The following is a 21,267-nucleotide window of genomic DNA, read 5'->3' on the forward strand; positions in this document are numbered from 1 at the left end:
TCCCAGCCCTGCTAGCCTCCCTCCCTCAGAGCTGTCTGGGGAGAGAAGAGCGAGCGGAGACGCCGCACTGGCCCAGATGGCTGGCGGCTAACCAACTGCAGCCAAAGGTAATCGGAGGCAGATGGGAAACCTTTTGGTGACGAGAGCAGGGGGAACAAGTTGCCTCCTGCAAAAAAAAGAAAAGGAGGAGGGAAAAAAAGCCAAGTGCAGAATCTGAAGGCAATGAGAGAGGGAAAGAGAGGGGAGTGTAAGCTATTCAAGCCAGCTGGGAGAGCCATTCTTGAGTGTTAATACTCTAAACTGAGTGTGGAGGAGATGAAAGGGCCCCTAATGTGGCTCTTGCTTAATTTCACACAGCGACGGGCAGGTACAGTTCAAAACTAAAAAGAAAGAAAGAAAGCTTGCTTTAAAAACAATGAGGGGTCTTTGTGCTGTTGCAACTTCCCTCATATATGGAACAACTAAAAGTCTTTCTCCCCTCCCTCCCTCCCTCCCTCCCTCCTCCGGCTTTCTCCCAGTCATTTCCTGCGCGAGCCAAGCTCCCTTTCCATTTTCATTACTTGTTTCTGCACAGCTCTCGATTTATTGTGGGCTTATTAGACTTGCTATCAAGTGCTTTTCATGACCACTACATCTCCTCTTGTTTACTTAAGCCAGAGAAAGAGAGGAGAGATAGGACCCCCCCCAACACACACACAAACTAGTGCTATTCAAATACAGCTGCTAAGAAAGATTTGTGGACAGGCTTCACACACACCACAACACGCATGCACCGCCGCGCACACAGCTCTTCTGGTAAATTATTGCTACTCTGGAAATGCGGCTAAATTAAGAGAGAGCTGTCTCGCAGAGGTGACGGCGTTGTACATCTTCCCCGGCCTGTTGTGCAAAGCTTTCCCTCTGGGCTGTATCACTTGTACGAAATAAAAAGCGTATGTTTGTCAGGAGGCCAGGCCGGGACTCTCCGGGGTCTGGGTTTTGCTTGGATGGATATCGACCGTATAGCTCCACAATCGCGGCCAAAAAAAGAAAAAGGAAAGGAAAGGGGAGGGGGCTCCGAGCCGGGCCACACAGCTTCCAGGGCTATCAGAGCTTTGCAGAGGAGAAAAGAAAGGGGTCGTTGTTACCAAGAGAGAAAGGAGTTGGAGCGCACGGGATAATTAGGTGGGAATTTAAGGGTGGGCCAAAATACTCAAGTGTAATCAAGTCAGTGGACCCTGAGGCATATTGACACGTCACTTCTATTTTTTTATAATCTGATCATCTACTGAACACTGACTGGTGCGTTTTTATAACTGTGTTTAACAGGATGGATATTCCTTTTTCATACTGCAGCCTAACTATGCTGTCCTTGTGTCTAACCGCTGCCAGGGAGAGTGCAGCTATCCGAAAACTAGCACGCTAATCAAAACCATATGACCGGTCTGTGTCGACCGCACAGATGCTAAGTGTCCCTCAGCTCAGCTTCAAGTCTGGGACAGCACCCCCACCACTGCCACTACTCTAAATATATATATATATATATATATATATAGTCTCCACTTTGGTCAGCAGAGAGCACACGAATCAGCTTTAGGTTGAGTTTATTATTTCATGTAACTGCACGCCACAGTTTCTCTGTCCAAATGAGACCGTGAGGGAGCGAATCGCGCACATCAGCGTCCGTCAGCCTCAGCATCAACTCCTTGAATAAATAAAAATAAGTCATGATCACCATCAACATGAAGCCTGGACAGGTGACAGAGAGGGTGGAATCATATCTCAGATTAAAATCTCTGGTAAAAATAAATAAATAAATAAGGCAGAAGAAGGAGAAAAGTGCAGGCATTCCTTTCTCTGTTTCCCCAAATAAACAGTGTGCAGATGAAAAGTGGGAACATAAACAGGCCGGAGAACCTCGGATGTGCTCCCCTCACTGAAAATGTCCCTCTCTAAGTCTGAAACAATATTTAGTGAGAGAGAGAGAGCTGACTCGACACGGAGTGAGTGAACCAGCGCAGCACAGATGGCAGAGGAGGCTTTTCTCTTTCTGTCTTTTATCTGGTTTACGACTGACAACAATCCAAAAAACACCAAAAATATTCATTACGACAGGCAAAGCCTTACATTTGCTGGAATCTTTAATGTTCAGCGTTAAAATGATTGCAGAGCTGAACTGACAGAGGCTTGCCTGTCAGTTCAGCTCTGCAATCAAGAAAAGAAGAAAGAAAGAAATTGAAAAAATGTGCAGGTTACAGAAAAGCTGTGCAGTTCTGGGAGGCACCGACCTGACCCAGGACAAATAAAGTAAATTTGCTGTCCTAATAGAGGCAGCAGCCAATTTAAGGTTACTATGAAGTTGAATGAGTGCTACCAAAAAAGGAGAAGGAGGAGATTTAAACACAAAAGCATCACATGTGGATGTGAAGAAAAGGAGAAGTGTGCGTAATCTGGTAAAACTACACATCCACGTTGCGTTTTTATGGGAGCAAAATAAAAAACTAAAACTGTATCTGTGTGTGCTAAAGAATATTTCTGCAAAATAATAATAATGATAAAAATGTTGCACGGTGATCAGGAAACCTGCACATCTGTCATTCGTGCTGTTTGGACGTGCATGTGCTGATATGTCACACAGCCAATGATTCCACATCTGTGTCTCTAAACCTGTGCTCGCCCCTCTGTTTATCATAATGTTACATATAGTCTAAATATAGTACACTAGCAACAGTCTAAATGTTTTCCGTGATAACACTTTAGCAACTTTAGAAACGGGCTGCAGATTTAGTGCGCTTTGGAGCAACTGCGAGTAGCGCCCCCAGCCGGCGAACGACACAACGCCACCATTCACCAGGTACCTGATGTCCGCTGACAGCCACATCATCCCTTCAGCAACACGCAGACACAAACACAGACACACAAACACAGACGCACACCGTCTTGTCATCAGCTAACAAGGAGACCCCAGCGCTAATAAGTAAGAACTCCGAAGAAGAAGAGAAGCAACTCACGGACTCGAGGTTTTAGGAATAGTACAAATCCCCTAAGACAGCGTGAGGCTCACGTCCGCAGAGGTGCACCTAATGATCTCATGACAGCAAGAGCCTCACTAAATATGGGCGACATGCAGTGTTTCTGCAGGAAGGAGCGGACAAGAGCTTAGAAGAGCCAGCATCATGCCAGGGCAGTGCCTTTCCTTCTTACAGAGCTGTGCATGAGAGAGAGTGGAGCCGAGCTCGGTGACCTACCTTCCCGTGTCCCCGTGCAGAAGTTTCCGATGTGAGTCTGTCCTCAGCAGCCGAGCGGAGAGGAGGCGGTGCCGGCAGGAGACTGAGGAGACTCAACTTCTTCCACTTCCACAAGCGGAGAGAAGGAGTCTGGTGTCAATTTCCCCCGTGGTAAAAATAGAAGCGTCCGGGAGCAAAAATTTCAAAATAAAGTTTGTCTTGGCAGGACTCCACAGTTGGCAAGGGGCCGATGAGAAATACAGAGCTGTGGCCAAGATAGCTGATGTTGGTCTAAGACCTTTACGCAACTTTGTATCACGCATACCTGTAACCCGTGAACACTGTGCATAAAAATGTGGTTGGTCAGTTTGTGTTTTCTTTGCGCATGACAGACCTGACACTGAGTCCAGTAAAACAGCTTAAATAGTGGCTCAAGCTCGAACTGTTTTAGAAGCAGAAGCAGAAGGCGTCTAGTCCTTCTCACTGAGCATACTGTTTGGCTGTTTTCGGACCGGAAATCCTATAAAATGCTTTAAATAAATAAATAAATCCTGCAGATTACACCACTTCGTGGAAATCTGGCCCTGCTCAGCTCGATATAAAAAGAAGTCTGACAGGTCTAAGCTCAAATAAATCCTATTTTTTGCGAGTTCTTGAGCGCCACAATCTAACTTTGACCTCTGAAAAGCACAACTCGATGAGGAGCCTGTGCTTTCCACACTTTGTTTCAAGGAGCTCTTGTTGTGGTGACTTTTAAGAGGTCATTCTTGGGGCGAATTACCCACACCTGCTTTGGGGGTTCAACCTGGTGATCAGTTCTACAACTTCAGTCTGAATTCGACCAAATTAAACTGACTTCTTGCTCCGATTAGGACATGGCTGAAACTTCCTACCTGTAAAATGCATGCTTTTATTTTGTAGGAAAACATTTTCCTCTGTGGTTTCGTTTTGTCTGTTTTTGCAGGACTGGATTCAGCGGGATCCTGCTGACTCGGTGCCAGATCTGCAACTCCAAAGAAGCAGCTGCAGCCGCTGCAGAGGTGGGGGTTGAGTGTGTGTGGGGTTTGCTATCCCTGCTGTTGGTTTGGTGCTGTGGGTATCGCACAGGTGCTGGAGTGGAGAGTAGATGTCTGTTATGTCATGATGGCAATTCTCCCTCAACACAGTATCCTGGCTACACCACAAGTTCTGTAACTTAGACGTGTACATGTATCTATACGTGTAACGAAGCGCAAGTTTGGGCTTAAATTGTCAGAAATAAATGTGTGAAATTACATAAAAAGTGCTCCAGGTCATTGCCCAGACTGTCCTGTGATTATAAAACAGGTTTTTGTTAATTCACAGAAATATCCTGGGGATTTTTTTTTTTAATCTATTATGAAAAACATAAATTTCTAGAGAAGACGGTTAAAAAAGTTAAATATCTGTCATTTAATTGTTTAGTCACAAGTTAATTACTTTAGTAAATGGGTTTGGGGTCTTTATCAGTAGGAAATGCTGTAAAACCTATAAAAATTCAGCTAAAAGACCAAAATTTATCCCAGAAGTCTCCAGCAGTTACCTCGGTTGCCTAGCAACCACTCACAGTAAAAACCTCAAAGCTTCCTGTAAAATATCAAATTAACGCTTTTACACATTTAAATTTTTTTTTACATGTGTAGAAATTAAACAAAGAATGTAACATGAATGTGCTTTTGGATGTTACACCAGCTACATATTTCTCTCCCTCTAGTCTTTTTGCTGCTAAGATACAACGCTTTGAAAAAGTATTTGCCCCCTTCCCGATTTCTTTTGCTCCCTTTTGGTATATTTGTCACACTTACATGTTTCACATCATCAAACTAATTGTAATATTAGAGAAAAATAACCAGAGTAAATACAAAACAAATACTCCAACCCTACCCGGCCGTACGTGAAAAGTCATCGGCCCCTAAATCTGACAGCTGGAAGAACTGCAGTCAAGTGTTTGTGATAACTGACAATCAGTCTTTTACATCACTGTGGAGGAATTCTTCGCCAAATCTTCTTTGTAGAATTGTTTGAATTCAGCCACATTAGAGGATTTTAAAACACGAAAAGCTTGTTTAAGTTCATGCCAACACATCTCAATTGGATTTGAGTCCGGACTTTGACTAGGCCTCTCCAAAACCTCTTTTGCTTTAGTCACTCAGAGGTAGACTTATGATGTGTTTCGGATCACTGACCTGCTGCATAACCCGAGTGATGGCTGGACATCCTCCAGCAGACAGCAGAATCCAGGTTCCATCAATTACAGCAAGTCGCCCTGAAGCAGCAAAGCAACCCGAGACCATCACACTACCACAGCCACCCCAAAAACCGCTTTTTGTATTTACTCTGGTTATTTTTGTCTCTATTTAAGTGTCACAAATATGCCAAAAAACTAAGAAATCAGGAAGGGGTTACTGTTACCCTAGCTATGACTTAACCTTTTAACCTTTAATGTATTTTATAATTTTAACAATTCATCTAAAAGACTATCGATATAAAGTGTTTTGTATATATTGTAAACATATGTACACAAACATATGTATGTTCATTTTGGACAGCACCTGGCCAGCTGTCTTTTCTGCTGTCTCCACTCTTTATATTTAAATCCTATCAATTCATGGGACAGTGCCAGCTGACTGCACGTGTTCAGCTGTCATGTGAGAATGTGAAATGCAAAAACAGATAAACAGACGGAGCATTGCGCCGTAAACAAGGGGAAACTCATGATGGTCAAATGTCATCTATCTACAGGTGCTGAAAAATAGGTCAGCGCCTTGTGTAAAACCACCACTTGCTATTTTACAGCTTTTGCATGGCTGACTTTGTATAAATAAATAGGATGATTGCAACATGAAGAGAAGACTGCTCGAAGAACGAGGCCATCATTTTAATAATTAGGCATCCTTAGATGTAGGTTTAGGGCAAGAGGTGCAAAGGCCTACTCAGACCACCACGAGCATGAAGCGGCAGACTGTTAGGCTGATGGTGGTGCAGAAGTGCGGAAGACAAAGAAGATCGAGCATGCAAATTTTTGACCTTTAACATGTAAGATGTTACTTTGTTTATTCTATGGACAGAGGAATCTCTTTCCCTTTGTTCATGGGCTAAGTAAGTGCATCCTGACTCGAGTTCAACCAGCAGACCAAATCGTTTTCATCTCGAAAGCAAAAAAGAGGAACTCCCCAATAATGCTGGTTTATTCTTCTAATATTAATTCACTGTTTCGCATATTCAGACATGGCACTGTACAGATTGTAATACATCAGCTGGGATTTAACTTAACTGAGAGGCTCACTGGTGACAGTCAAACTGAAATCAGCCCTCCACGCATGCCATTTGCCGTTTTGCCTGTGTGTGGGTTTGTGTGTGTGTATGTGAGTGTGTGTCATTGTCTCTAAACCCTCGCGTCTTCACAGCACCTTACATTTCTGTCAGATCAACAGATATATCTTTGCCTCTGAAGCAACAACACCGCTCTGCGTCTGCCTGGAACAACAGTGCTCTGTAAGTTTTTTTTATATCTGATTATGTAACAACAGACTGTGTCGTATTGGTTAAACTGGTTAGTTACACTTATGTATATACTTGTGTCTTGTGTGGAAAAACACAACAGCCCAGTAAGGTGGGTGAAAGTAAGACGACCTGAAGTCTGAGCCTGAGAAGTTGCTGTAATGCAGTTATACAGACAAAAAGCTGCAAAGGAATTTGAACTCGATGTGCTCGAGAATTCACATATTTGAGTAAACGTTGATTTAATAGCAACATGAGGCCATGAAACACGTGAAAATGTAGTTTAGCTATTCATTTACAAAGTTTTTGATGACTTCAGTCCAACAAGATCTAATCGATCAGTTAAATTTAATTCCAACTGAGGTTTGTTTTATATTCACAACTATATAGAAACAGTCAAAAAAAAGGAGAATAAAAGAGTGCGTGCACCGCAGTCGGCCGCGGCATTGTTGCTCTGGCTCAGAAAAGCAGTCATTACATGCTCAAAACATAAATAGCTGCTTTCATTGCGACTTGGAATAGAAAACCAAAAAAAAATGGTGTAGGTTTTAAGACACCCAAGAGGTCCGTGTGTGTCTGTGATCCCTTGTAACGGTTCTTAAAATGACTGGATGTATTTTGGGTGCTGCACTGAGGCATATCTGCTACATGTGTCGGCCACAGTCGGACAGAATCGGTTTGGACGAGCAGAAGATGAATTTTTACGTGTTTAACTCACAGTGTGATATTCAGAGTTTTAGCATAGTTTATTTTTAGATAAAGACACGGTTGACACAAACACTCATTATAGTGAACAGAAATCAAAGTAGAGTTATTGTTAAGAGGAATATAAATCTCTCTTTGAATGCTAATGAATCCTACCTGAGGTAGGCCTGAACAGTTAATGTGATTTAATCACATCTTGTCAGGTTATTTCCCAGGTGCTGTACAGACTTTGGAAAACATAAAGCAGATAACAGGATCTAACAACAACTTTTTTCCACTGATTCAGGAAATAATGATTCACTTTGGGGCATTTGGGCTCCTGATTTCAGATGCACTTTCTTATCCAACTCCACCTACACGCTTCGAACGCTCGCTCAGTTTTGTTGGAAAAATAATTTCATATGTGACAGTTAAAGGGCACATTGTCTGTTTTGAGGTGCCTACACAGTCTCGCGCATTGATGTATGTACAGAGAAATGCTTCGAGTTGCACAGCCATGAGCTAACTTCCTGGTATCACAAAGAAAATAATCATGACCTAAAAACTCTAAATAGTTATCACTGCTATGCTCTTGATTTAATATCAGTGGGTAATCTACAGAAAACAGAGAGGCACATCGACTGTCTGAGCTCACGCTGGTGCGTTTGTGCGTGATAAGGACCAACACTGTTCTGGTGATTTGCTTTTTGTCATGTTGTTCTCAGCAGCCAGTTAAGCAGCTATTTGACTGATCGCTATTTACACCAAGCACGTTTCTGCCTCTTGTCGGGTTCCCCACTTCAACACTGTGACTGTGCCCACATATTAATAATATTTCTGCTGTTTAAATGAGCCGAGGAGGAGTTTACACTCAGTAACACAAATATTACACAAATGGTTTATTTTTCTAAAACCTGTAGCTGTACTTGGTTACCACGCGTCAGACTGACACATCTGAGAAAAGTACTGTGAAGAATAACAGTGACTGTGATGACGCGCTGGCTTTTCTTTGCAATAAATGATCATTTTCCAGGTTTTCTGTGGGCCAGAAGCCCCTAATTCATCTTATATGGGTCAGATTACAGGTGTGTTGTGACAGCTGGGCCACACTAGGCTTGGTGTGACAGATGTCAAGCTTGTCTACTGAGTATTAGGCTAGATCTAGCTTACGTAGCATTTGCTAGCGAGCCATAAGTAGCCCTGCTATCTGGGTCCAGAGGCCACGATGGGGTTGGGTTTTTTTAAAATTATTTTTTAAATATTTCAGCAAAAACTGTTTAAAAAAATTAAAGTCCTCTTCACTTTTGTCAACGACGTCCCCATCTTCTTCCTCGTTTAGTTCTTCCTTCACATTAGCACGTGTTAGCACGCTAACGCACCCAGCTAAAAAAAAGTTGAGGACTGTAAACGCTAAACATGAGCACATAACGCTGTCAGCTCTAAGCGCTGCTCTGCCTTCATGTCGAATGTGTTTCCGCTGCTAATGTTTACGCTTCCTAATTGTGGTTTACTTGAATAAACACTTGACGCTTGCGCTGAGGTCGCCTTTAAAAGCTCGACCTCGTTGCTTTTATCCGAGCGCAAATGGTTTGAAGATGTCAAAGTATTCGCATAGTCTGTCGAAGCTCGTGCGTCCGAGCACATAATGTTGTGGCAGGTTAGCCATTATGACAAGATAGAAATGGTGAACCCACCGGAAAGATCATAATGGCCGCTGTGTTTCGTTTCGCTCTGTCACAACCCCCGTTATCACTGCCATCTAAAACGATAACCTGGAGCTGTGAGTCTGCCGAGAACAGACGAGTTTGACCAAATGACAAACACAATCAGGTTTTTGATTCCTATTTAATTGCATTTACTCTCACACCAGAAAACTTTCTCTCTGTTCTCTGTGGAAAACGAGCGTTCAGGCCTCGAGATCTCGTGTCGAGTCCTCGGCTTGCTGAAAACAGAGTGACTCATAGGACTCTTTTTTTCCACCACTCATTGGGTCAATCACTATCTGCTTACTCTGCAACACTCTTGTACCAAAGTATTCTTTGCACATCAGAGGGAATTATACACTGCATGCAAACAGTTTCTGTGTGTTAGTCCCGGGCGCTGCATGAAAGACACCCCGCAACAGTGTGGGTTCAAAGCTTGGCTCAGGAACCGTGCCATGTGTCGCCTCATCTCCCGCCAGTCTTTGTTTTTGTTAAATAAAAAGAGGGAGGGCGGAGAAAAAAGAAAGAAAGCACCAAACTCTTAGTTTATAAAGAGCACACACAGAGCCGGGACTTGGCTTCTGCTGTTGTTGGACCTTTTAATGTTTTGTTGGAAAGCCGTCAGTGTTTTGGTTAGTTTGGTCGTAAATTACAGCAGCATGGCTAATATGCTTGTCACGGTCTGTTAAAGGGGGTTTGTTATTAAATTCACTTTCCCTTTCAGTTTGCTCAAGTAATATCACAGAAGTTGATCATAAATTTTGAGCTGCTGTATCACCGCGCTACCCACTTAAACGCCCCACAGTGTATGGGGAATTTAAATGAGAAATGGGGAAAAAGAATAGAGTCACCTGCATCCATTTATAGACTTTTTTCAGGAGTAGACCTCCTTTCTCAACACATACACAAACAAGATGCAAGTCATTTATTGTTTATCTATAAAATATCAGAAAGTGCTTACATGGAGCTCAAGTTGATGCCTTTAAATTGCCTTTTTTGCTCTCAAAGCAGTCTAAAATAAAGAATAATTAAATGTACATTAATATAAAATAATGCAATAAGCAAATTTGCACACTAAATTTAAGCAGAATGGGGTAAAAAAAGAAGCTTATTTTAGCTTTAAAGTCAAATGACAGCAAAAAGATAAACACCTTTCTGCATTAAAAATAAAAATAAACTCCATAATAGTTATTCCCGTGTGTTGAGATCGGATTAGGTGGTGCAGAAGTTGAATAAACGTATGAACAGTTAGTCTCCATTCGTTAGAAAAACCAGTTTTCCATGTGCTGCACATCCATACTGACTAAAATAAACACCTTTTAGGTGCAGATCATGAAGCGCTCCAGCATTGCTGCTCATGTCTAGGCGACATCCATTTGTCCACACTGTAGGGTCTGGTCTTTGTTGTGGCGTTTTGGAGGTCATGCTGCAGTAAAACCTGGTTTCTTGTGGCAGTCGTATGTTGCTGTTTGGTTGTCCACTGTTGATGTGGGAAGCAGCTCAGGTATATAACCAGGAAGCTGAGGTTTTGCACTTTTTATTTCACATAGTGTTTAAAAACATGTTATATGTTACGGTGTAAGAAGTTAAATTACAGTAAAGTAGATTTGCCAGCTTTTGGTAATCACACCTCCTGTTTTACTGTAAGTAACTTATGGCACATGCTGTGTATGTCAGGTTTTAGGTTTATAATTTCATCGTTATAAAAACTGCACTCTTTGTGAGGGGGTGAAGTTTTCACTGATATGAAGAAATGAAACTGATGGACACATAGTGAGAATAACACAAAGACAATCACGTATCAGTTTGCATGCCGCTTTGTTTAAATGTGCTTCTCGTCTTTATTTACTCCCAAATCGAAGAAGAGCTCAGGAGAGCAGCCTGGCTGATCTCCTGCGTGTCTTCATGAAATCTCGATCTTTCTCTTCATTTCAGATCATTTCCTTTCTGGGTTTTCTGAGCTGATGCCTGTGACGTCTTGTGATCGCTGTCGATTTCCCTCTTTATCTCAAACATCTTCTGCTTGTTGTCGCGTAACCGTTCCATGCTGCAGTCGAAACCCTTTTGATTTTAAAGTTGTCCTTACTCCCGTTCACAATAAAGTCAACCGAGTACCAGCGCTTCTCATCGCGCACACGCTCGTTACAGTAACGATACTTTGATCTCAGTTTTTTTGTTCCATAAAATGAAAAAACGATGAGTTTTAAAGCAGAGGGAATGTTCTGTAACCGTACAGCACCTGTTCAACGGAAGAGCGACACGCTGGAGAAAGGAGGCTGTGAGGGCGGACTGCGACTTCCTGTTGTGGCTTGTGTCATCACTTTGTTAACCTGCAAACTTTATGCAGTCTCAAAGTGTGGGTGCCTCATGCTAAGTGTCACATCCCCACATATGTCTCCTCACTTGTACGTGTCAGGCTCCTGAGAAGCGCAGCTCTGTTGGGTTTGTTGTAGATCCTAGTGAAACACAGCTGGGAAGGGAAGAGAAGGTGAGGTTATCCAGGTTGTGTGTGTGTGTGTGTGTGTGTGTGTGTGTGTGTGTGTGTGTGTGTGTGTGTGTGTGTGTGTGTGTGTCTGTCTTTTGGGGCTTTTCTGTTGCTTTTTGTAGTACTGATTTTAGTGTTGTCCATTTTTAAGCTGTATTCCCACCAACTTGTATTTGTAATTTGGTAAATTAGAAAGTTGCATTGATCTGGCTGTGAGTGGAGGAGGTAGAAACTAAAAAAGCCAAGCGGTCAGAGGTGGCAAATTTGTTTCAATCTGTGCCATTGGTCAGTTTTCTCAAAGAAATGTCCCCCTCCCTCCTCTCTGTCTCTCTAGTTTCTCTCTCACTGATTACATCCAGGACTTCAAGGCCAGGCCAACTTTTACCAGGTCTCACCATGTCCATCGACCCTGCGGCCGAGCTGCCTTTCTTCTACGGCAGCATCAGTCGCTCGGACGCCGAGCAGCACCTGAAGCTGGCTGGGATGTCCGACGGCCTCTTCTTGCTGCGGCAGTGTCTCCGCAGTCTGGGGGGCTACGTCTTGTCTATCGTGTGGAACCTGGAGTTCCACCATTACTCCGTAGAGAAACAGCTTAACGGGACTTACTGCATCACAGGAGGGAAGCCTCACTGTGGCCCTGCAGAGCTCTGTGAGTTTTACAGCAAAGACTCCGACGGCCTGGTGTGCCTCCTGAAGAAGCCGTGTCTACGCTCCCCAGATACGCCGATCAGGCAAGGCGTGTTTGACAGTCTGAGAGAAAACATGCTGAGGGAGTACGTGAAGCAGACCTGGAATCTGGAGGTGAGCCGGGTGTCGGGTGGTGCTGAAGAGTTTAGAAAAAGAAAATAACCATGTAGGGTAGAGTTTTGAGCTACTTGTACTTTACCTGAGCATTTCGGAGACTGAAAAGTTCATTTTTTAGCTATAATTACTTTTCTGTGATATTGAATATGTTTAAATGTCTTCCCAACAAACTACGGTTGTTGTTTTTACAAAATTTAACCATGCAAATGTGCTGACTTCTGCTCATGGAGATAGCTTTGATGTCTGCATCCAGCCCGCTGTACAGTGCAGTCAAAGTGATCTCTTCAGTCGTTATATTTTCCGCCCTCATCGCGCTGCAAAATATAGCAAATAAACCAAATAGAAAATCTGCTGATGGGTGAAAAATTTATACAAAATAAAAAATTTGTGATCTGATAAATGTTTTCGCCTGTAAGCAAAATTTGCCATTTTGTTTTTTTGTGGTTATTTGAGAGCAGCTGCACAGATAAAACTTTCCACTGCTGTATTGACATGTAGATATTTTTTTAAAAGTACACGTACGTCTGAGAAACCTTCACATTTAATGAACCACTATTTAAAAAACAACAACACGAGGTGTCTTATCAAAAATCAGCAATCTTACCAACATGTGTCAGTTTTCCCACATCAGTCAGTGAATGTCGTTACAAAGAAACAAAGTGTTCAAAGTTAAAGATCAGTGGTGTGGCAGCGCCAGGTCACACTTTGCTGGTAGACTTTAAACAACTTTTGAAAAACTTGTGACGGCCCAGACCTCGGACTCGGACAATCCCTCCCTTCTTAATGGCTCTCTGCAAATACAACGAGAAGTTTGAAGTTGTGACCTTCTTCTCTGCAACGTTTTCATTTTGTGGCCCCGATCGGACTCTAACTCGGGGAAAGGTCTTCCCCGCAAGCCGTATGTTTGAGTCTGGTTTAACTGACATTTCTGAAGGGACTTTTTTGGTGGAGTGGGAGAGACTTTGCCCACACACAATCTCTCCAAACCTTTCCTCAAGTAGGAACACAGGTAGGAGCTCTCAGTTCCTCTGAAGGTTTCTGTGGCCTGGGGAAAGTAGTTGCACTAACAAGCTACAGTTCTTAGAAACGAGAACCAAAAGTATGAGACAGACGGTAGAAGCTAAAGTAAAGAGTCAAGATGGGGGAATAGGAACAAAGTGAGCAGGTAACTGGAAAGAAAAGGCAGGCCAGGTGGGAGTACGAGGGTCTGAGATGACAGCACTGAAAGAATTAGTCAACAAGACTAAAGCTAAGAAGAGCATTTTCACTTGTGCCTCCTCCAGTAACCTGCCACATACAACGATCAGTATCTTTTTGACACCGGTGATACAACTGAAGAGCCAAACTAGCTCCACGTCTATGCAGACTTCGCCTGCAGCTTGAGTGTCATAACGTTCCCTCTCTGAGCTTCACATGCACCACCTTCCACCGCATTTGACACCCAGCATGAGCAAATTCAGAAACACCAGCAAGCTGCGATGCAGTCCTCCCCGCAATTTTAGATAAAAAGTCATTATTGCAAAACACGGAGATAACACGTGATCATTTTTCCGGTTCAGGGCGAAGCCATGGAGCAGGCCATCATCAGTCAAGCTCCTCAGCTCGAGAAGCTGATCGCAACTACAGCCCATGAGAAAATGCCTTGGTACCACAGCAAAATCTCCCGCCATGAGGGGGAGAGGCGGCTTTACTCGGGAGCACAACCGGACGGCAAGTTTCTGTAAGTTTTTGCTTCTTTTTTAAAAAGCCTGCTGTGTTTGTTTGTTGGGTAAAGATTCTGCATTTATGTGTGTTTTGTTCCTCAGAATCAGAGACAGAGAGGAGTCTGGCACATACGCTCTCTCCATGATGTACGGGAAAACGGTGTACCACTATCAGATCCTCCAGGACAAGTCGGGGAAATTCTCTATGCCTGAGGGAACAAAGTTTGACACAGTCTGGCAGGTCGGTCCTCAGGCTCTTTTTTTCTTCCTCTTTACTTGTGTGTCGTTTTTCTGGCCTAAACTAAACTTATTCTCAATGTTCAGCTGGTGGAGTATCTGAAGATGAAACCTGACGGCCTTGTAACCGTTCTCGGAGAGGCGTGTGTTAACGGCAAAGCTGCTGTTGAAAGTACTGACCAATCTTTCCTTTTTTAATCACATCTCAGCCTGAATTTGCAGTTTATATTGTGGTTTATTCATAATATGAATAATATAATACGCAACGTTCTTTTTTGATTCTATTCACTAATGAAATTCTCCTGTCATTTTTCAGAGACACCCAGTCTTCCCAATGTAAGTAGTCGGTACATTAGTCGGTACATCCTGCACTGTTCAAGTCAGCGCACGTCTTCATCCTCTGAGATTTATTTCTTTGTCATTCCTTTCAGAGGCCACGCGGCGCCAATGGATACACACCGCCACCTCGAGGTCGGTAGCCAGCAGTGCAAACACACAGGCAGCATTGAGCATAAACTGCGATGGCTGTTCCTGCAAGGATGCGTTCAAATAAAAAAACTCACAATTACACAATCAGTCGTAGAAGGAAGACTGAAATCTGATAGATTATAACTGCATGCCAAGCGCTGTGTTTAAAGGTTGTGAGTTAAAAAATGTAATTCCTCAGTAACAGTGTCCAGTTAATATATCACTGGGTAATTAATTTATACAAGTGCATCATGTTTTAGACTCTGATACGTGATTTTGAATGTAAAACCTTCAAGTTTGAAATATTTTGCACAATATATCTACAAACAAAGTACATGCAATTTATTGTGTGCAATTTGTACTTTGCAGCTCTTGCATTGGTCACAAAGACTACTGTGCCCGAAGACCGCGACCTTCTCCCCATGGACTGCAATGGATTCAACCCGTATCACAACCCCAATGATATCAAGAGGTTCAACATCCAGAGGTCCGACCTGCTGATGGACGAGGTGGAGCTCGGCTCTGGGAACTTTGGCTGTGTCAAGAAGGGAGTCTTCAAAACAGAATCGTGAGGAGCCGAACATTTTAAAAACAGACGCTGAGCCGTACGTGCGTGCGTGCGTCTACTGATGTCGCTGCCTGTGTTTTGTTTGGATTCAGGGGTCAGATAGACGTGGCCGTCAAGGTGCTGAAGAACGACAACGAGAAGCTGGTGAAGGAGGAGATGATGCGGGAGGCAGAGATCATGCACCAGCTGAGTAACCCGTTCATCGTCCGCATGCTTGGCCTGTGCAACGCAGACTGTCTTATGCTGGTCATGGAGATGGCTTCTGCCGGACCGCTGAACAAATTCCTCTCCTCCAACAAGTAAGTTCATCTTTAACTGTTTGTAGTTACACTTAAAAAAAGTTGTTTTATTTATTTATTTATTGGTAAACTCTGGTTTTTCTTTGAGTCAGTTTCTTAGCAGTTATCCTAACCTGCAGCACGGTTGGGTGGAACCACTTGACATAACTTTTGAATAAAAGTGTTAATATTTCTTATTTCATTTATTTATCAGTTACGTATTTATTTTATATATTTTATGTATTGCTTCAATGTTTTACATTCATTGTACATTTTTTTTAAAGTAAATCCAAAAAACACAGTATTTTGTTGAAATAACACAAATGACTCAAGTAAACCTTTAAAAAAAATCTTTAGTGAATAAAACTTCAGAGGATTTTTTAAACCAGCAATAGTGAGATTTCAGTTTTAGGGGTGTAACTAGGAGACTGATTAAGGTCTGACTTACATATTTTTATATAAAAAACCCATCTTATTTATTATTTTTCATGACACTCAGATCCTTACGAATCCTATATAGCATGTGTAGAGTCAGATCAGATTACGCTCTGACTTTACAAAAATACATACATGTCAGTGTAACCCTAACAGCTCCCACAGACATGCACTGCCCCAGGATGGGTTTTGCACCAAACAGGGCTGTGGTTTAGGGTCAGTCAGTTTCATGCATAGAAATCTTTCAGCTGTAACAAGGATCAAAACATGTCGATGTGAATAATCTTACTTTATCTCAAAGAACTCAGCTCTTCTACGTGGTAAATAGTAAACAGAGTGGTGCTACTATAACCCCTTTCTATTCAAGGTGAGCCCTCAAAGTGCGTCCTGGTACAAGTCTGTACTTCTCAGGTGGATTCTGATACTGACACTGCAGAAGTCCTTGCCATGACATGCTGATGAGGAATGAATCAGACAATCTGTTCGTCCAAGACATTTCTGATCTTTATGAGGCCGTTCTTTTTTCCTGTGGCAGCTCCATGTATTCTCAGAACTGTCACGTTATGACGGAATAAATACAGAACAACAAAAGTGAACGTACGCTTTCTTACATCTTAATTTTATAGGAGAGCAGGCAAGACCGTACTCTGTATGGACAGCAGCAGCTCTCGAAGGGCAGAAGTTGGAACATGGGGATGTGATTTTACACGTCCTTTAGGTTATGTGTTTGCTTTAGTGCCAGGATAACATTTTAATAGCCACCTTCACTCTTTCCAAGACTTAAGTAAAGCAAAGAGAAGCCTATAACTCAAGTCCAGTCAATAGAGATATTAGAGATAGATAAAAGAGCAGGGGAATGACACGCAAAAGCTTCTCCAGCTGAGAGTCATCCTAGGTGAGGTGTTTTGGGCATGTCCTCCCAGGTGAAGGCCCTGGGGCAGAACCAGGACAGAGCTCACATTTTGCCAACACCTCGGTATTTCCCCTGAACATCTGGATGAGGCGTTTCAGCTCAGACTGTTGCCCCCATGACTCAGAGCTGGAAAAGCAGCAGAAAATGGAGAGGTGGATGATTCCAAAACTCCAAATATGTCTTAAAGCAGGGGTGTCCAACTCCAGGCCTCGAGGGCCGGTGTCCTGCAGGTCCTTGATCCAACACAGCTGATTACGGCTAATTGACCTCCTCAACATGTCCTGAAGTTCTTCAGAGGCCTGGTAATGAACTAATAAATTGATTCAGGTGTGTTGACCCAGGGTGAGATCTAAAACCTCACCTGGAGTTCCCCACTTCTGTCTTAAAGACTCAAACTTAGGATGGTTCATTTTTCAGGCTGCTTCATTTGAAGGTTTCTGGATACTTAAAACTGCAATAATATTCAGTGTTTTGTTGCATCAAAAGGAACTGGACAAGTTTTGTGTCATCATCATCATCGATCGTCTGTCCATCTATTTACTTCTGCTTTTCCAGTCCAGGTTCAGGGGGTGCAGCTGGAGCCCATCCCAGCTGTCTTAGGAAAAAACTACATTTGTGTACTAAAAATATCCTAATGCTTCTTTTCTCTGGACGTGTGTCCTCACAGGGATACCGTATCGGTGGAGAACATTGTGAACCTGATGCACCAGGTGTCGATGGGCATGAAGTATCTGGAGGAGAAGAACTTTGTGCACAGAGATTTAGCGGCTCGCAACGTCCTGCTGGTCAATCAACAGTTCGCCAAAATCAGTGACTTTGGCCTCTCCAAGGCCCTGGGAGCAGATGACAACTACTACAAAGTACTCACGAATTTTTTAATATTGTTGTACCGCAAGACAAAGTTGCATGAATACAGAGTGATTAGAGAGTCCGGTGTGGGTTTTATCAGTGTGTGCAAACAGAGAGTATGTCTTAGATGGATTGCCCTTCTGCGAGTTGCTGACCTCACAATGTGCAAACAGTAATTAGCTCCTATTGACAAAAATGTGTCAGGTGCCCTGTTTGAACTAAACACTCAATTGATTTCCATTTTACTGATTTACTGACCCATATCTGGAGTGGATGTAGTTACCAGAGAGCCCCAGCAATCCTTCACTCCAAGGCCCTAAATACCATCGCTGATGTTTGCTTGCTTTGGCCGAGTCCTTGGCGTGCTTCTCACCATCATAAACGTTGTGTTCACAGGCTCGTACTGCAGGTAAATGGCCGCTCAAGTGGTACGCACCAGAATGTATACTCTTCCACAAATTCTCCAGCAAAAGCGACGTGTGGAGTTTTGGTGTCACCATGTGGGAGGCGTTCTCCTACGGAGGGAAACCCTACAAGGTAAGACAGATTACTGCAGAAGGTTATCAAAGCATGACGTGATCCCAGAGCTCACGCTGCCTGTCTTTGAATTTGTTCTCCAGAAAATGAAAGGACCCGACGTGATCCGCTTCATTGAGAACGGGAGCCGCATGGATTGTCCGGCGGCGTGTCCAGAGCGAGTATATACACTGATGAAAGAGTGCTGGACATACAAGTGAGAAACCGATGGTCTTGTGCGTGCGTTATATAAGAGAGGCATAAACAGAGGTTGTCTGTATGTATGTACAACAAAACAACAAGAGTTCATGTTTCCACAATAAGAAACAAACTGGGAAAGAAATGGTACATTCAAAGTCCGAGCTCAAATCCAGCTGAGATGCTTGAACACACCGTTAATGCTCAAACCCACCAGTCTGGCTGAATTAAACAATACTGCCACGAAGAGTGGCTGAAAGACTCATTGCCAGTTATCACAAATGCTAGATTGCAGTTCTTGCTGCCAAGAGTGGCACAACCAGCTATTAGCTTTAGGGAGCAATTAGTCTTTCACGCAGGGTCTGTAGCTTTTTTCCCTGAATAAAGTAAACGTACTTAAATCGTTTAAAAACTGCATTTTGTATTTACTCTTGTTGTTTTTGTCTAAAAAGACTCATTTAAAATTAGTTTGATGACCTGAAACATATGTATGACAAATGTGCAAAAAACTAAACTAAGAAAACAGGAGGAGGGCAAACACTTTTCACAGCAGTGTATTTAATGACTTATGTAGTTTTCATACGTCAGGCATGGCTGCTGTCACCTAACGACATTATATTCCTCAGTCGTTCCCTCGTAAATGAAAACAATTTCCTCTTGAATATTTGTTTTTTAGCGTCAGATTAAGCAAGCAACGCATCCTCTTAAAATCCTGTGACTTCTATTTATCACAGCCTCCTCTCTCTGCTCCTCCCCTCTCCTCTCTCACAGACACGAGGACCGTCCTGACTTCAAGAAGGTCGAGGAGGCCATGAGGAGTTATCATTACTCCATATCCGGCAAGGCCAAGCCTGAGGAAGGCGCAGCCGCCGCCGCACCCGAGCCTACCAAGTAGACAGAAAAAAGGCACATTCTGTCCCAGCGCTGCACAAAGCGTCCTTTCAGCCGGCCATTAAACAACCAAAACAAAGAGTGTTTTATGAACTGTGCACAGTGACCAGCTTTGACCGCAGAAGCGACGCAGCAATAAATGTGCATTTGTAAATCGGACTTCAGTGTGTCAGCCGTGCGAGGAAGCTCTCTGTCTGCCGTGGTTTGAATGTTAAGTGTCGTAATACTGCTGAACAAAACTAATTTTATTTTCTGCTACTTTAATCGAACCATGTATTCAAATCTGCGTCTTTGTCCGCCTCCACCTAAAAGCATTTTTACTGTTTTTAGCCTAATAAACTAGAAACAAACGAATTATGTGAGTGAAAAATGTGGATTAACTTATCATAAATCTGCTGATATGACTGAATTCATTCTTAAGTGCTGTGTGATTTTTTTTTTCTTTTTCTTTCTTGGAGCTACAACAACAGTCTGACATTATAAGTCTTAATTGTTCTTTTCCAGATGTTCCAGATGTTCCAAAACCATAAAAATAAAAATCTGTAACTTTATCACAGATGTGGCGGGAAAACTACGAGCCTCCATTCAACTGGTCTTCTGCAATCTGTCTCATAAAATCAATCATAACACAAAAGACATTACAATTAAAGACATTATGAACATTTGTATCAACAAAATGCTCCATAAAAGCATCAGCATTTGGTGATGTTTCACTGGAAGGCAAAAATGAGCTTTGGACATGAGGTGCATGCATACTTTCTTATAAATACTCTGAACATGTATGTGCAGAGTCCAACATCTGCATTTTTAATCAAAAGAAACATTCAAAATGAGAAAGTCTAATATGAGACTTTTTGAGACTTTGAGTTTAAAGCTGTTCTCTGTCTTTAAATATGTGTGTTTGTTAAATAGTTTTTTCTCTCTGATGTTTCAATGCCAGTAATTTAAAACGTCACACGCGGCGATTTATTAGGAAAGAAACAAACTGAGGTTAGTCACGCTGGCCCCAAACTGTGTCAGAGGAAGTACTTGTGAACCGTCAGGCCACACTGGAGGGTCCAAGGAAGTCGATGAAGCAGTTTTCAAAATAATAGTAGGTTTTCACAAAATAAACCCTATGACCCTATATTAGACCCTATGCATGCTGTGGTATAAATAGGTAATATGATCAGAGTCCCGGAAATCTACATTTATTATATATTTAATATTTTTTCATAAAGAATTTAACGGTATTGCTAATTTCCAGCCCTTGTCCTTTGTTGGGCTTTTACATCCATAATGCATAAAACAGATTTACACAATTCAAGTGTCTTTGAAAGACACTATATATTATACACTGTAATTTAAGAAAAAACATATGGTGACAGTTCTGCCACCAAACATGCTTTTTAGCCATAATTTGTAGAGTTTGGTTGTACAAAGGTGTCAGATACTCGATTAGAAAGGGTGACGATTGAGCCCAAACTGTCAAACAAGGAAGAAATATCATAGATTACCTAATAACTGAGCAGGTGTGTGGTGTCGAATTAACTTAAATTTAGATTTGTTTTAAAGTTAGTCTTAAGTCCTCATGTGGGGCTGTGTTTGTGTGGGTCAGTATGGGACATGTCAGTGACATTGGTGTGTAGTCTGACAGTTTCATATATGTTTATGTTTATTTATATTTATACATTTAATTACAGCAGCAGTGTTGGCCAATATAGCTTAAAACTGTGCAGGTTACTAGATTAGGACCTTTTGTTTATTATAAGCACACATACGCACATATCGTTTCATGCCATAGTTTCTCCTTTGCAAAACTGAAAAAGAA

At 42.4% G+C, this 21,267-nt stretch overlaps 2 protein-coding genes across 6 annotated transcripts in view; one reads left to right on the forward strand and one right to left on the reverse strand.

Annotated features, from left to right (window-relative positions):
- Nucleotides 1–3,368, reverse strand: part of adamts10 (ADAM metallopeptidase with thrombospondin type 1 motif, 10) — a 60,766-nt gene extending 57,398 nt beyond the window's left edge. For all 3 annotated transcript variants that reach the window (XM_085253120.1, XM_085253119.1, XM_085253118.1), the window contains exon 1: nt 3,228–3,368. The gene's annotated coding sequence lies outside the window, so the exon portion shown is untranslated. The remainder of the gene's footprint in view (nt 1–3,227) is intronic.
- An 802-nt stretch (nt 3,369–4,170) lies between these two features.
- On the forward strand, nt 4,171–19,866 carry zap70 (zeta chain of T cell receptor associated protein kinase 70). Of its 3 annotated transcripts, none has more exons than XM_085253121.1 (13): nt 4,171–4,246; nt 11,932–12,398; nt 13,961–14,121; nt 14,207–14,345; nt 14,429–14,513; nt 14,658–14,677; nt 14,773–14,812; nt 15,179–15,377; nt 15,470–15,676; nt 17,671–17,863; nt 18,249–18,389; nt 18,473–18,585; nt 19,338–19,866. In XM_085253121.1, exons 2-13 carry the CDS (start codon nt 11,994–11,996, stop codon nt 19,459–19,461), a joined length of 1,827 nt encoding a protein of 608 aa, XP_085109247.1. In that variant the 5' UTR covers nt 4,171–4,246; nt 11,932–11,993; the 3' UTR covers nt 19,462–19,866. The 3 variants fall into 3 exon arrangements, with proteins under 3 accessions (XP_085109247.1, XP_085109248.1, XP_085109249.1); XM_085253122.1 differs by lacking the exon at nt 4,171–4,246 and adding an exon at nt 6,617–6,719; XM_085253123.1 differs by lacking the exon at nt 4,171–4,246 and adding an exon at nt 10,963–11,600.
- The last annotated feature ends 1,401 nt before the right edge of the window (nt 19,867–21,267 follow it).

The sequence above is a fragment of the Mchenga conophoros genome, linkage group LG17, assembly GCF_057382185.1.
Source record: "Mchenga conophoros isolate Kocher_MC1m ecotype Shallow Benthic linkage group LG17, M_conophoros_male_GT1.1, whole genome shotgun sequence".
NCBI lineage: Eukaryota > Metazoa > Chordata > Actinopteri > Cichliformes > Cichlidae > Mchenga > Mchenga conophoros.

What these genes read in the sequence shown, in the direction of transcription:
- zap70 (XM_085253121.1), top strand. Translation starts at nt 11,994, where the DNA reads ATGTCCATCGACCCTGCGGCCGAGCTGCCTTTCTTCTACGGCAGCATC. An exon ending in AGTTTGACACAGTCTGGCAG is followed by an intron (nt 14,346 to 14,428) that starts GTCGGTCCTCAG and finishes CTCAATGTTCAG; the next exon opens with CTGGTGGAGTATCTGAAGAT. An exon ending in CGGCAAAGCTGCTGTTGAAA is followed by an intron (nt 14,514 to 14,657) that starts GTACTGACCAAT and finishes GTCATTTTTCAG; the next exon opens with AGACACCCAGTCTTCCCAAT.